This window comes from Cydia splendana, chromosome 14 (genome assembly GCF_910591565.1).
Source record: "Cydia splendana chromosome 14, ilCydSple1.2, whole genome shotgun sequence".
Taxonomy (NCBI): domain Eukaryota; kingdom Metazoa; phylum Arthropoda; class Insecta; order Lepidoptera; family Tortricidae; genus Cydia; species Cydia splendana.
Window position 1 is genome coordinate 15,434,611 of NC_085973.1, and position 15,035 is coordinate 15,449,645.

General features: G+C 39.9%; 1 protein-coding gene across 1 annotated transcript; it reads left to right on the top strand.

Annotated features, from left to right (window-relative positions):
* Positions 1-2,170: 2,170 nt before the first annotated feature.
* On the top strand, positions 2,171-12,589 carry LOC134796672 (insulin-like receptor). Its single transcript, XM_063768822.1, has 7 exons — positions 2,171-2,501; positions 4,546-4,756; positions 7,715-7,855; positions 8,138-8,343; positions 8,716-8,862; positions 9,579-9,744; positions 10,651-12,589. Exons 1-7 carry the CDS (start codon positions 2,479-2,481, stop codon positions 12,532-12,534), a joined length of 2,778 nt encoding a protein of 925 aa, XP_063624892.1. The 5' UTR covers positions 2,171-2,478; the 3' UTR covers positions 12,535-12,589.
* The last annotated feature ends 2,446 nt before the right edge of the window (positions 12,590-15,035 follow it).

Sequence of the window (15,035 nt, forward strand, 5' to 3'; positions counted from 1 at the left end):
GCCACTCCAAGGGACGCATTTATGCGTTAGAGGGAGCAGGTGATATTGCTACCTCATTCTACCGCATGGCTGCGTCCCTTGGAGTGGCCGGCGTTGGCCCATCGTGTATTAGAGGAGCCATTACTCTAAACTCTAACCCCACCGTTCCCGACTTAAAGCGTTTTTTGTTGATAATCATCTTTTTAAAGTTCCGTAATCAAGGGTAAAAACGGGACCCTATTACTAAGACTCCCATGTCCGTGTGTCCGTCCATCCGTCCGTCTGTCTGTCACCAGGCTGTAACTCAAGAACCATGATAGCAGTTGATACTTTCACAGATGATGTATTTCTGTTGCCGCTATAACAACAAATACTAAAAACAGAATAAAATAAATATTTAAGTGGGGCTCCCATACCTAAAACAAACGTGATTTTTTGCGTAACGGTACGGAACCCTTCTTGCGCGAGTGCGACTCGCGCTTTGCCGGTTTTTTAGGGTTCCGTAGCCAAAATGGCGAAAGGTAACGGAACCTATCTCTGATGTGGACGTGTACTTAAAATTCTCGAGTTATGAGATAGTTAATTATTTATTACCGCAACAAAGATTCGTTCAGACTTAAGTCAGCCAAGGAATCCCATTAGTAATCCTTAATCATAATATTATCGGGTTAGGTATGCGATGTTTAGATAGCTGAGAAGTCTATAGGTGCTTTTAAAATCTTAACTTGATTCGATTCGTAATAGTCGGAGTCAGAAAAAGATAACTCTGCAACGATTTTCACGCAGTGGCGGATTTGCAGTGTTGGCCGCCCTAGGCCCCAGGCCCTCTGGTAATTACTAGCCGCCCCTTTCTCAGCACCCATCTATAGACTGCCGCCTTGCTGCCGCCCCTAATATCTTGCCGCTCTAGCTAGGCCCGGGCCTACTGGGCCTTAGGGCAAATCCGCCACTGTTTTCACATGACAAACTTAAGCCCTCGTATGCTGGAGCGCGGAAATACGAGGAAAATATAAGAAAAAAAAATCACGGCACACGAGAGGTTAAGTGTAGATCACCATTATTGATCAACTTTATAGTGACCTTTTGACACCAAGATTGAAGTTTGGAAGAAGAAGAAGAGTCTGTACCACTAGTGTAAATTTAATAGGTACGATAGCGTCTGGATGGTATCTGTGGTAGGTAGGTGGGGTCTGCGCCGGTCCGTCACCGTCAACGCAAGCTCCTGATGACACTCCTCGGTACGGAGTGAAACATGTCGAGCGTTTTTCGACTTAAAATACGTGATTGTCCCGTTCTTAATATATTTTATAAGTACGATAGCGTGATTATATAGTGTGACGTGACGTACGGGTTTGCGTTAGATAAGTGTCACTTTGTATGGGCTTTTGAGTTTATATAACGTCCCGCTTGGCGCGCTGTTCAAAATCCCATACAAAATATAGACACCAATGGTGTGAATTAAATTTACACTAGAGGATCTGATCCTGTTTAAATGGACCTTTATTGGGGTCACGAACTAAAATTAAGATATTAATAGCCATCGAAATGTCCTCTGATTCGATTAGCTCCATTGGCTTGATTCGTGCGGTCAAATGTCAGTGCTAAGTCAGTACATTTTAAATGCTCCAAGTGTACGCGCGTTCATAGGTCGTAATTTATAACAGTGCGAAGTGGCTTAGTAATAGTTGTATACATTCTTCACTAAATTTATAAAAACTGTAGAACCCGCATAAGAAGATTCATAAGAAAACGTATAAAGTGCGGTATTACGCGGGAAATAACTTTAGAACTAAAACAAAAAAAGGAAAACTTTCAAAGGGTCTTTCCGGAACGTCACGTTTAGTTTTTGTGTGACGCACTGGAAACAATTTTCTATAGCTCAATATAAAATGTAGAGTTATGATTTTAATAGTCTATGCTATAATATTGTAAGATTTGTAAGTAGGGTATTAATTAGGTATTATAACAGTAGGTAAGTAAGGTCGTGTCGTGTGTTCCATTGTCGCATCAACACTGAGCCGATTTTGGTGAATTTGTGATTTTAACCGATTTTGAAAGTTTGAATTAAAACACCAAAAAATGCTACTTAGTAGGTATAGGTACTGTACTGAGACGGTATCAAATGCATTGAACCATTTAACTGTGTTTAAAAACTAAAATATCAACCTGTAAAGTTAAAAAAAACTGCAGTTTAAATGCGCGCATATTTAAATACTCGTAATTCGTGGAACAGTAAATTTGCATTCCAAAGTCCGTCTGTTCAAACGTAGAATCACATACGATAAAGGAGCCCTTTCAGCTTGTGTATTTAGTGTATTTGCGAAGCAAACTAGAAATGTAGGAATCGCACTCGGCATACAATGGCCCATCGAGCCGGCATGGGAAACGTCACACAATGTGTATTCCTATAAACATAAAATATCGTTACCTAAGAGTCTTCGGTCGTCTCGTGTGGAGTGCGAGGAAGAAAAAATATAAGAAGTTTGGCGGCAAAGTGTCATGGCGGCGAAGGCGGTGATTGGGTATAATATTTCTTTTCTTTTCCGCCGATTACATCATTGCGGTACAAAAGTTTTGACTTGATTTATGTTGGAGTTTCTTGTAACTATTGAGTGAGCGCATAGTCTAAGGAGGTAAGTAAACGTACACCTAAAGATCGGATGTGTCTTTATAGTTAAGGCCGGATTCCACCAGTGTGCGGCACTGTGCGTGTTTAGTACAAAAATCCTTGTGCCGCACAGTGCCGCACACTGGTGGAATCCGGCCTTTAGACACACGCAAGTGACACCCTTGGAGTTACCAGCATTTATATAGGTAATCTCAGTGTGTGGTATGTCTCAGTTTTTATTATTACGCTCACTTGCCACGAACATTCAATGTTTGGTCAACACTCAAAACATTTGCCCGTGTCGCGTTCGAGTGTTGGCACTGTTGGCTGTTGACAGCTTACCTACTACTGAAATCTTTTTCTACATTCTCTTGAACAAATATTGTATTAAATATAATAGAAAATTCGGCATTAAGGCTACTTCATATGTATCGTGATAGGTACTTGGTGCCAAAACTTTGCAAGTTAAAAACTTGGGACTAGGTACCTACTCATATGTTTTCACTATGCATCTACTTAATAATAAAAACAAAAGCACTTATTTACTTATATGATTTTTTTCGTAGGCATGTTCCAAAGTTTGTGTGATATATTTATGGTGTCGACACAGAAAGGTACCTAGCTAAAATACTACCTAGTCAATTATACTACCTAGTAGATTTTGTGGGAAGGCCAGTACTATTTCTGTAGAATTAGGTATTTTAAAAGATAGCAAACGATTGACGGACTATTTGAAAAATTGGTATGTTGTGAAAAAAACATTTACAGTCTTCATAATTTACTTGTCTATGTCACAGTTGGCACGTGCAAGCTTTCGGATAAGTTATCAGCCGGAAATTTATTAAGACTAATTAATGCGCAGATGTATAGGTTGTAGTAGGTATATGTACCTAGGGCTTGCATTCCGGAATTCCGGAATCTCGGTCAAATTTTCCGATATTACAATTCCGGAATTGATACAACTGAATATCGAAAATCCCGGAATTGGATTTAAGTACTTTTTTTTAGGTTTTAATACGTTTATTATTGAAAATTGTTAAGAAACTAAACTATACCGGTGATTTTTGTTGTTATTAAGTGCCTCTTAGTCATTCAGTGAACTACCTATAGTATAGGTATATTTTACTTTTCCGTTTGCTACTTGCTTAGAATAGACAGAATATTCTGAATCCTACATAAGCGAATTTTAAGACTAGAAATTTAAAAATATAAATTTGTTCCCCGTACCTATAATAGAAGTGAATAAGTGGTACCATTTTAATAAGGTGATAAAATAAGAGGTGAAAAAAAAAACGTACTTCAAATTCAATTTCTCTTAAACAATACTTATCTTAATAAACGTTAAGTATCAGAATTTCACATTTTTTGTTGTTTTTTACTAAAAAATCGAATAAAAATATGATAAACCCTAATTCCGGAACCAGTCCCGGAATTCCGGAATTGGAGTACAATATCGAAAATCAGTTCCGGAATTGGAAACTATCCGATATTGCAAGCCCTATATGTACCATTATTAAATAGGTTATAATTTTAATACTTACGTTTTATTTTGTTATATAATGAGTGCTAATTTAAGTGGGTCTAATAGTTACGTTAGTTCACACTGTCTGAACCGATATCGGATTTCGGATGATCCTCGGAGAAAAGCAGCTGCTAGAGCTTCCTTTTTTGGATTAAGGTTAGGAGGTCTCTTAGTTATAAAAAGGCGCTTTTTAAATTTTTAATTCACTGTGGTCGTATTATCGACATCCGATATCGAATCGGCCAATGTGAAAACGCTCTTATTCCTTCATTTAAACATTATTAGTACGTAATATAGAACCAGCACAGATAATAAAAACTTTGCACCATGCGTTGTTGCCGACCGTCAACAACTCGTTTAGTCACTCACAGACACTCTTTTTCTTTGGTATATCTTCTCTATACGTAGTAATTGTAACTCAATGCATTCATTTCAGATTTATTTTGCTCCGAGCCATCTCAGCCCAAGTCCTGTATAACGTCACGGCGCCCGGCAACGGAATCTGCGGCACCATACACTGCCGCACGCTACCGTGCTTGCGCAGCATCGACTCGTGCGTCACGGTGGTGGGAAACTTTACGTTCATATACTTCGGTCGGCCGGAGGAGGCTATTTTTGACAATATCACGTTCTGGAACCTTAAGGAGGTAAGCACGTCGAGACTCATTTTGTTGAGTATGGGGTCACATTCCAAGCTATCTCAGCCCATGTCCCGTATAACGTCACGGCGCCCGGCAACGGAATCTGCGGCACTATACACTGCCGCACGCTACCGTGCTTGCGCAGCATTGACTCGTGCGTCACGGTGGTGGGAAACTTTACGTTCATATACTTCGGTCGGCCGGAGGAGGCTATTTTTTAACCGACTTCCATTTCATAGAAGGAGGAGGTTCTGTATTCGGTTGTGGCTATGTTTTTTTTTTTTTTTTTATGTATGTACATCGATTACTTCGAGACCCGTAGGCCGATTTGAGTAATTCTTTTTTTGTTCGAAAGGAGGTACTTCCAAGGTGGTCCCACATTAATCTGGTGCTGTTCTGATGATGGGATCCATGAGGAATTGAGGGAACTCCTCAATTTTTAAATGCACATGTAGGGTGATTTGGGTGTTTTCTTAAGCAACTCGAGCATTTTCTCTCGAAAACCACCAATTTGATGAAGTGGACCTGATGATGATGATTGTTTTGATGATAATCATGACGATTTCTTAAAATGTACGACGTTCAGCGATTATTCCGAGACCCGTGGTCCGATTTGAGCAATTCTTTTTTTGTTTGAAGGGAACTGCCTCCAAGAGCGTCCCACATTAATCTGGTGCTGTTCTGATGATGGGATCCGTGAAGAATTGAGGGAACTCCTCAATTTTTAAAGGCACATGTTTGGTGATTTGGGTATTGTCTTAAGCAAATCAAGCATTTCCTCTTAAAAACCACTAATTTGATAGAGTGGACCTGATGATGATGATTGTTGATGATAAATGATGATGATTTTATAAGTGTAGATTACTCCGGAACCCGTGGTCCGATTTGAGTAATTATTTTTTTGTTTGAACGAAGTTACCTCCAATGTGTTCCCATAATATTGTTGGTTATAATCTGGTGACGGAATTCATAAGGAAATGAGGGAACTCCTCAATTTTTAAAGGTACGAGTATGGCGACATCGTTGTTTTTTATAGTACCTAACTCAAACATTTCCTCTCGTTAATAACCCATTTGATGAAGTACAACTGTAGCCTTACCACGAGTTTGACGCTACATCTTCGCTATCGTCTTCGTAACTTACTTTCTATACATCTCGCTCGCACTAATAGGATGCCAGTACGAGCGAGACGCATAGAAAGTAAGTTACGCACACGCTAGCCAATATGTCAGTGTTAGACTTATGGTAAGGCTACTGAGGAGTCGGGAAATGGCGGTTGAAGGGTTGGTGGTTCAGGCTTCAGGGTCGAGGGGTTCCGTGATCAGGGGTTGATGTGCTGTGAGGTTGAGTGATCTGGTGGTTGAGGGATTGGGTCAGTGGCGGGGCGGAGGATGGATTTTGTGTTTGTGCACTGTAGTGACAGGAATGATTACGAATTTAGTGATACGCATCATTATTATTTTCATTCATGCGTCACGCGTCACTCATAAGCTGTTAACAATGCCTTACAATTAAAAATGGAAAAATAAAAACTTTTACAAAAAAAAGAAAACCGACTTCAAAAAGGATAAAATAAAATATAATCCGTTTTTAAGTATATGCGTTACTAACTGATATGTTTGAAGTCGGTGCCAAGACAAATAGTAACAATACCGGTCAAAAATAATCAGCTTTATGTCTATAAATCACATTACAACTGTACTAATAGGTATTAAAGTAATAAACTAGAAAGTAATTCTGTCTGTCTCTTTGTCACCTTTTCAGCTAAACAACTGCCATGTAAACTGGTGAAATTTGCCATGCAAGTAAAAAGTTAAAGCCCTGTAGATGGTTCTTGAATTGTTTTATATTTTGAAATCAAGTTCTCTGGATAAGAGGCGGGAAATAACTCAGTCCCAATCCCACACCTGAGTACTGTGGACAGTTCGAAAAATAGTAAAAATTGCTCTTTAAAAAACATATCAGCAATCGCATTGGTTTTATACTAGTACCGACAAACATGGTACGGACTGCGCCAAGGCGGATTGACAGTGGGTTCTTAGGTATCTACAGAAAGTATGATAATTGCTGTCGTGTAAGGCAAACATTGTTATCGGATCGCCCTAAAATCATGGTATGCTTCAAATTTGGCTTGGCACCGACTTCAAACATATCAGTTAGTAACGCATATACTTAAAAACGGATTATATTTTATTTTATCCTTTTTGAAGTCGGTTTTCTTTTTTTTTTGTAAAAGTTTTTTGAGAATATCACGTTCTGGAACCTTAAGGAGGTAAGCACGTCGAGACTCATTTTATTGAGTATGTCGTCACGTTCCGAGCTATCTCAGCCCAAGTCCTGTATAATGTTTCACCTTTAAAAGCCGGCAAAATAAAATCGCCATTATTAATCATATCCATTTCTCCATGTAATCAAATCCTAACTCCTTGCTCACCCATATGTTGAACACAAAGCGTAAACCGTTAGCGCTGCGTGTCCAATAATAAATAACCCTACACCCAAAGGGGCAGGTTTTAGTCCGTAGGCGACTGGCGATGGCATTCCATCCTAGGGCGGGATGCCATCCTCAGTTGAGTCGGGCATGCCATCAGGGCCGCTCTGATGGTAACCAATGAGGATTTCCTTCCCCTTCGCAAAAAAAAAAAATGTCACGGCGCCCGGCAGCGGAATCTGCGGCACCATACACTGTCGCACGCTACCGTGCTTGCGCAGCATCGACTCGTGCGTCACTGTAGTGGGGAACTTACACATTTTTATACTTCGATCGTCCGGAGGAGGCCATTTTTGACAATATCACGTTCTGGAACCTTAAAGAGGTAAGCACGTCGGAAGTAATTAACTGAGTCGAGACACTCGAGACTGAAGGCAGAGGACTCAAAAAATTAGGCATAATGGATCAAAGTTTTAAAATCAGTTACAGTGTACCATTAATGTATTAGTTTCACGTTTTAATATTCTTTTTAGATCACGGGCTACATGGCGATATACATGGTCCCAGAGCTGGACTCCATCGGGCGGCTGTTCCCGAGCCTGGCGCGCATCCGCGGACGTGACCTGCTGCATGACTACGCCCTCATCATATACGACATGAACCAGCTCACTGAGGTCAGTCTACATAGACCAACTAGCTCCTATCTCAACTACTAGACGGAGCACATAAGGCCGTCGAGGTCACCACACATAAACGCTCCCATACAAGTACATGGGATAGTTGCCAACCAGCATTAACCTGCGCTTGCGCTAACATATCTCTTGCTTAGGTGTCGTAATGATCATTGATCACTGACCTGTTAGGGGGCAACGTAAAGATTAGCTTTGGATTCTCTGTGCCATAATAAGCATTTATTCATGAATTCAACTGACGCATTTGTGTATGACGCTTTTCAGATCAACCTATACAATCTACTCAAGATCGACCGCGGCGGCGTGATAATCTGGGGCGGGCCGAACACGTGCTACGTCGACACGGTGGACTGGAAGAGCATCGCGCCGCAGTACAGACACGTGCTCAGCCCGACCAGCAACAACGTCGTGTGCAAGAATATTTGCACGTGCACTAATGATGCTAGGTTCAACAACTGCTGGAACAATAAGTGAGTGTAAGGACCTACATTTAGGAGGACTAGTGGTAATGTTGATAGGACCAACATTTGGGGCGACTACGGGTGTTAAATTGGTAAAAAACAAGTATTATAACGCCATCAAGCGTATGACCGTTGAAGGACTAGAGGCTAGAACTGATACTAACGTCTTAATTTTTCACATTAATAGGTACCTTAACTATTTATAAGATTTTAGAAACATTAGTCAAATAAGTTTTACGCAGCGCTCAAAACCCATATTGACTTGGAGCTGATCGAAAACTGGCAAGAGAAGGCGATGAAATGCCACGAGCAATGTCTCAGTTGTCGCCTTACCGAGTCCACACCCAGGAGGTTATATATCTAAGTTCTCCTTGTTTCCAGGAAATGCCAGCGGTACACAGAAGGCCCAGAGGCGATGACATGCCATGAGCAATGCCTCGGCTGTCGCCTCACCGAACCCACGGACTGCACGCTGTGTCGCCACTACACGTACAATAAACAGTGCGTGCCCAAGTGTCCAAATAATACGTAAGTTACCATTACTTCTACTTCTGTTCTTGTTGAACTTGCAATGTGTGCATGTTACTACTATTTAACTTCAGTTGTTTTCAATTTTGCAAACCATTTTTCGATTAGGTAGGTATGTTTAATAGCATCTAATTGAGCTGAATGGCATACTTTTAAAAGACAGGTGACAACATTATGAACTATATTTAATTGCACAAACGGGTCTACCGCGATATAATTTCATTGTTTTTAGCGGATATATCTTCGGACCAGTGTACGGATACTGTGAGTGTTGCGTGTCGTGCCGTGGACAATAAACATTAAACTTTAACGGGTAGCTGCAATTTCTTTGTCTACCCCAAACATTTTTATAAACTAATTTCGGGTAGTTTAGTGGTGTTTTATTAATATCTCTGTTGACATTTGTTGGGAAGTCAGTCTTTCCGTGACCACAGCTGGTGCAACTCAGCTGAAACGTCGAAATTAAAGGTAAAAACAATGAAATTATATCGCGGTAGACCCGTTTGTGCAATTAAATATGTGTACAAAACGCGAGAGTTTAAAGTGTTATATTATGAACTATGATGACATCAAGCTAACTTGATGATGCGGCTCAACACAACCGAATAATGAGTTTGGGTTTGTTTAATTCGTCTTGATGCTTGATGAAAGTGAAGTCGGCGATAGAAGCTTGTATTAAGAATTAACTATCGACAACAAAAACTTATTTTTTACAGAATTATCTTAGAAGAAAACCAATACTGTATCACAGAAGAAGAATGCTTAAGCCTGAAGCGCTGGGTGTGGAACAGCAGTTGCGTGATCGCATGCCCGGATGACTACATCAAGACAAACGTAACGACTAATAAAGTTACCTGCAAACATTGTCCTACGTGTAAAGAGGTCAGTTAATGTAAAACTATCACTACTAACGCTTCTGTGTATAAGTCTTAGAGCATTTAATAAACGGAGTCGCCTTTAAAGCTGGAGGTTCGCGCCGCGACAGAGACAAGCGACCGAGACAGAAGACTGCGACCGGAGACCGCGACCGTCACTTGACCATAGGCAACATCTAAGCGACAGTGCTTGTCTTTGTCGCGGCGCGAACCTCCACCTTAAGAGCTTATTACTCCTCTGGCGAAAATCTTGCACAATTGTGCAAAATTTTTGTACGGACTGACATGGCTGTTTGCACGTTACGTACAAATAATGTTGAAATAGCAATACATTTGACGCCCCCACCCCCGCAAAAATCGGCAGACTGTATTGTACAGAAAATGACAGCCAAGGCGTTTCCAGTTACTAAATGCTGTAAGGCATAGGTAGGTACATATATTAATATTAATTTAAAATCATAATTCCTCAGATACTATGATATTGATAGGTCTCTAAGTACTATCCTTTCCTTCAAGGTGACTTTCTTAGCTTGAAAGCTAATATCTTAAACGTTTATTTTAAGAGAATTATCTTGCAGAAAGATATAAAACGTGATCTATCTTCCTCCCGAATTTTATTTGACATTCAAGATCCATTTATGTATTTAAGGAGCTAATACCTATTTCTAGAACATTAATTTAGTTTTAGATATTTCGTATTTTTTTTGACAAATCAAAGGCATGTCTTTAGGTTAACGTAGGTAGTTAAAAGCTTTGCTGGAGAAAAACATTGCTCCTTTGAAAAATTTACCTTTTTGACATCGGCACAGAAATTCGACAGACATTTTACAAAATAAGCGATGAAGTTAATAGGTATAAACTTAAATATTATTATATTGATAGCTACTTAGATTTTTATATTTATCCCCACCAGTATTGCGGAAACATCACTATAGAATCATTGGGAAGTATTCAAGCAGCCCATCGATGCGTTTACATCAATGGATCCCTAACTATCCACATACGAGCCGTGCCAGAAGCCCTCGAAGAAATGAAGATACACCTCAGCAAAATACAAGAAGTATACGACTACATCGATATACACGACTCATTTTCTCTAGCAAGAATCGACTTCCTCCCTTCCCTTAAACGTATTCACGGAAGAATACTTAAAGACAATAAATACAGCCTCTTAATCCGCGATAATCCAAATCTTCAAACAGTTTTTCTTCCTAATGTAACAGAAAAACTCCAGATAGATAAAGGCTCTATAAACATTCTTCGTAATCCAATGCTATGCATGAGTGAATTGGATAAAATAAAGAAAACATTTCCACAACTGTTTAACGGTACAGAGGATAAGCCATATGGCTACGGCTTGAATGCATACAGTGGGTGCGAAGAGGTCCCACTTGGCGTAAATATAAAACAAGTCAACCAAACCTCTGCGATCGTCAAATTCAGACCCATGTCTAATACTAACATGCACTATACTGTTCTTTACGTCCACATCCCAGTAGGGGAATCTACATCAGTCGTTCCAGAGATTTGTAGCAAATATCAGTGGCGTGCTATTAAACCTCCTGACAATTCCTATCGAGTACAACTCACGAATCTCCGACCCGCTTCCACATACCTCGTCTGTATTGAATCATATGACCTCGAGGAGAAACACCTTAAACGCAGTTCCATTGTCAATTTTACTACGACTGTTGGGAAACCAGAACCACCATTTTTAATGGAACTCGTAGCAGATAACCCTCACTTAGTTGTCCTTCATTGGGCGGATCATGTAGATTACCTTCCTCATATCACACGATATGAGCTCAGTGTCACGCTTGTAGAAATATACCCTGAAGATGTTACAGCAAGAAATCAATGTCAGCATATAGATGACGCATTGGAGGAGGTGGATGAGATCTGGCAACATGCGGTGGTTATGAGACCACCACCTAATTACGGCAAAGGCTGCGAATCGATGTGTGGTATGCTATCGAGTACCCCTCACGGTGCTATGGTAGAAGAAGATTTTGACATCTGCAGTTCCATGGGATCCGCGTGCGACGAAGTAGAAGAGCTACCAGTAACCAATAATTCTTTAGGCTACTTCGTCCGAACGTTGTCTTTAAATATGAGTGCGCCAAGAAATGCTTATCAGGTCGGAGACTTGGCCCCGTACAGGGATTACAGGTTTCGATTACGTGCCTGTACAAAGGACTTTTGCAGCAGGTCGACTAGAGGCGTGGTGAGGACGTTACCTTCGAAGAATGCTGATGTGCCTTCTATCAGCACCATCGAGCTAATTAAGCCTGGACTTATATCAGTCTCTTGGACTGCACCAAAAGTATCTAACGGTCCTGTACTAGCGTATATTTTGAAAATAATGCCTGATAAGAATGTGAGTGACTTGGGAACACTACAGACTCAGAGGTGGTGCGTGCCCGCGAATCAGACAACGGTAGTTGTACAGTTTGAAAAATACCAAAACTACACTGTTCAAGTATGCTCATTGACACTAGCATCTCAGTCTGGGTGCACGGGACGGAAAAAGGTGTCTGGAAGAGAGTACATTCTCGAGTTCACGTCTTCATTTCACTCAAGTGATTTGACGTGGGCGGGAATGTTTTTTGCGGTTTGTCTGTGCATAATGTCTGTGCTAGTCGGGTTTTTGTGGGCGACGGGCAGAGTGCGGAGTGACACTGTGCCTCTTGTAGACATTACTTCGAGTTATCGCACTGAGAGTGAGCCACCAATATTTTCTTTATTAGATTTTACGCCTTCGTTACACCTGCCCCGGACAGATTTAATTGTTAGTTAAATATGTAATAAAAAAAGGCTTAGTGCATTTAAGTTATTATTAATATTGTCTTTTAATTGCATTTTGAACCGCCTTCATCACATTTAGTATTAATTTATGATGTTATACTGAAACCAATTAGTTGTTGTGTTTGAATTTTTACATAGTGTACCTAACTAAAATAACTAAAAAAGTTAGTTAGTACTTACAAGATGAAACCGTAATTAAAGTTACATGCTTTATACTTAGTAAATAATTTTGACATTATAATTTTATTACACGGTCAGAAATGGAATGTTACCTTAATATGCCAACTACGGTGCAGTTGGTCTATTGACATTTTGAAAGTTGCATTTAAGACGACAAAGTTGTTTCGAGGTACTGACCTTTTAAAATTCTAAATACATACATAGGTACTTTTTTTCGGGCACTTGACATTTTACGAGTGACAAAAAAACAACAAGATATACATATAATGACCTATTGATAACTATATATAAAGAAGCAAGAAAATAACTAAAACCAAATTGATATTATGATATTGATGACGTTATTTAGTATGTATAGCTGTAGTCCTTTATAGACAAAAACTAAAATAACTTTCTTTAAAATTGTTCCTTGTAAGTAGAGGTATTTAAAACTTAATGTACCTAAGGCACCAGTGATCCAAAGACGGAAAAGTTATAAAAAGAATTTTAATAGAAAATAAATAAAAGTGTACGTATTTTTATAATCCTTGAAGCCTTTTCTTGATCGTAAAGACGATTTTACCATTGACATAGATATCTGGGACTGGTTTTACGGGCAATAACAATGAGGCATGACAGGGGCCAATACAGCGGCGTGACACCGCTACAACGCGATTGGTTCATCACGCGCGCGATTTGTCGCAACTAGTTGCGTTAGACTGCACGATTGGCTCGAATTCGTGAGTGACACCACTGAACTTGTTCCATTTTTATTAGGGTTCCGTACCCAAAGGGTAAAACGGGACCCTATTACTAAGACTCCGCTGTCCGTCCGTCCGTCTGTTCGTCTATCAGTTGAAATTTTCACAGATGATGTATTTCTGTTGCCGCTATTACAACAAATACTAAAAAGTACGGAACCCTCGGTGGGCGAGTCCGACTCGCACTTGTCCGGTTTTAGTGCCCGTAAGGCCTGTCCTTAGATATTATACGTCAATGGATTTTACCCGAAACAATAGCTGGCTTCCAGTCCAGTGGACAATAAAGATTTCGAGGAAACTCGTTCTATCAAATGGAAGGAAAGGAGTAATATTGAACAAAATGTTCCTTTTAACGTTTTGTTTGTTGCTTTTTTAAATTAAAAGTGTTTGGCGTGGGACGTTATTAAAGGGTTTTGTGGTCTGTTTGGTTCAAGGCTAGAGGGTTAAATAAGTTATTACAATATGAATACTGTTACCAAATCCCGTTACCAATGTTGTAATTCATTGAAAATTAGGGATTTTACTATTATTTTATAGTCCACAAAAGTCTCACAAAAAATACTAACTACCAGCACTAGCTAAACGAGCAGACGGGTCACCTGATGGTAAGCGATTACCGCCGCCCATGGACAGCAGCAACACCAGAAGGGTTGTAAGTGCGTTGCCGGCCTTTAAGATGGGAGTACGCTCTTTTGTTGAAGGTTTGAAGGTCGTACCGGTCCGGAAATACCACAGGCAGACAGTTCATTCCACAGTTTGGCTGTGCGAGGCAGGAAGTTTCTGGACAAACGCACAGTTGAGGACTGCCAACCATCCAAGTGGTGAAGATGTTAATGTTGTCGCGTAGGGCGATGGCGAAAAGAAGCGGCAGGGATTACTCCGAACAATTCCTCGGAGCACTCCCCGTTATACATGCGAAACTAATTATGATTATCACATCACTACACAGTAATTCAATTAAACAATAATTGAATGTAGGTAAGTATGTACTTATTGCCCAGACTATTATGTTTGCATATAGTATAAAACTACGCAAAAACAATAAGAACTGGTCACTTTATGAGAAAATTTCAATACAAAGTGCCCCCTTTGCATTGCTCGCATGGTGGGTCAACCTGGGGTCGATTATATTAAATTATGTTTTTATTTCCTGATTGTTATAATTTATATTTAGGTACCTACCGTATAAGCGCATAAAGCGCATTGGGTGTCAATGTTGTTATTTACTCATCATCATAATATCAGCCTTTTATCACCCACTGCTGAGCACATAGCTTAATAAGTACACATCGGTAACTCGTGGCATTTAGGTAGCACTTAAAAGATTAGTTTAGTTAATTCCTTTTTTTAGTGGTTTCTTTTTCTCGACTCGTATAGGGAGAATATTGTCACATCACTAGTCTGTTAGAAACTGTCAAGTGCCACGAGTTACCGATGTGTGCTCATCACTAATCTTTCAAGTGCTACCTAAATGCCACGAGTTACCGATGTGTACTTATAAGTTATAATATGTGAAATAAACGAAATTGACATAAAAGTACTATAAGGCATAAAAGTTACTACCATTGTTACC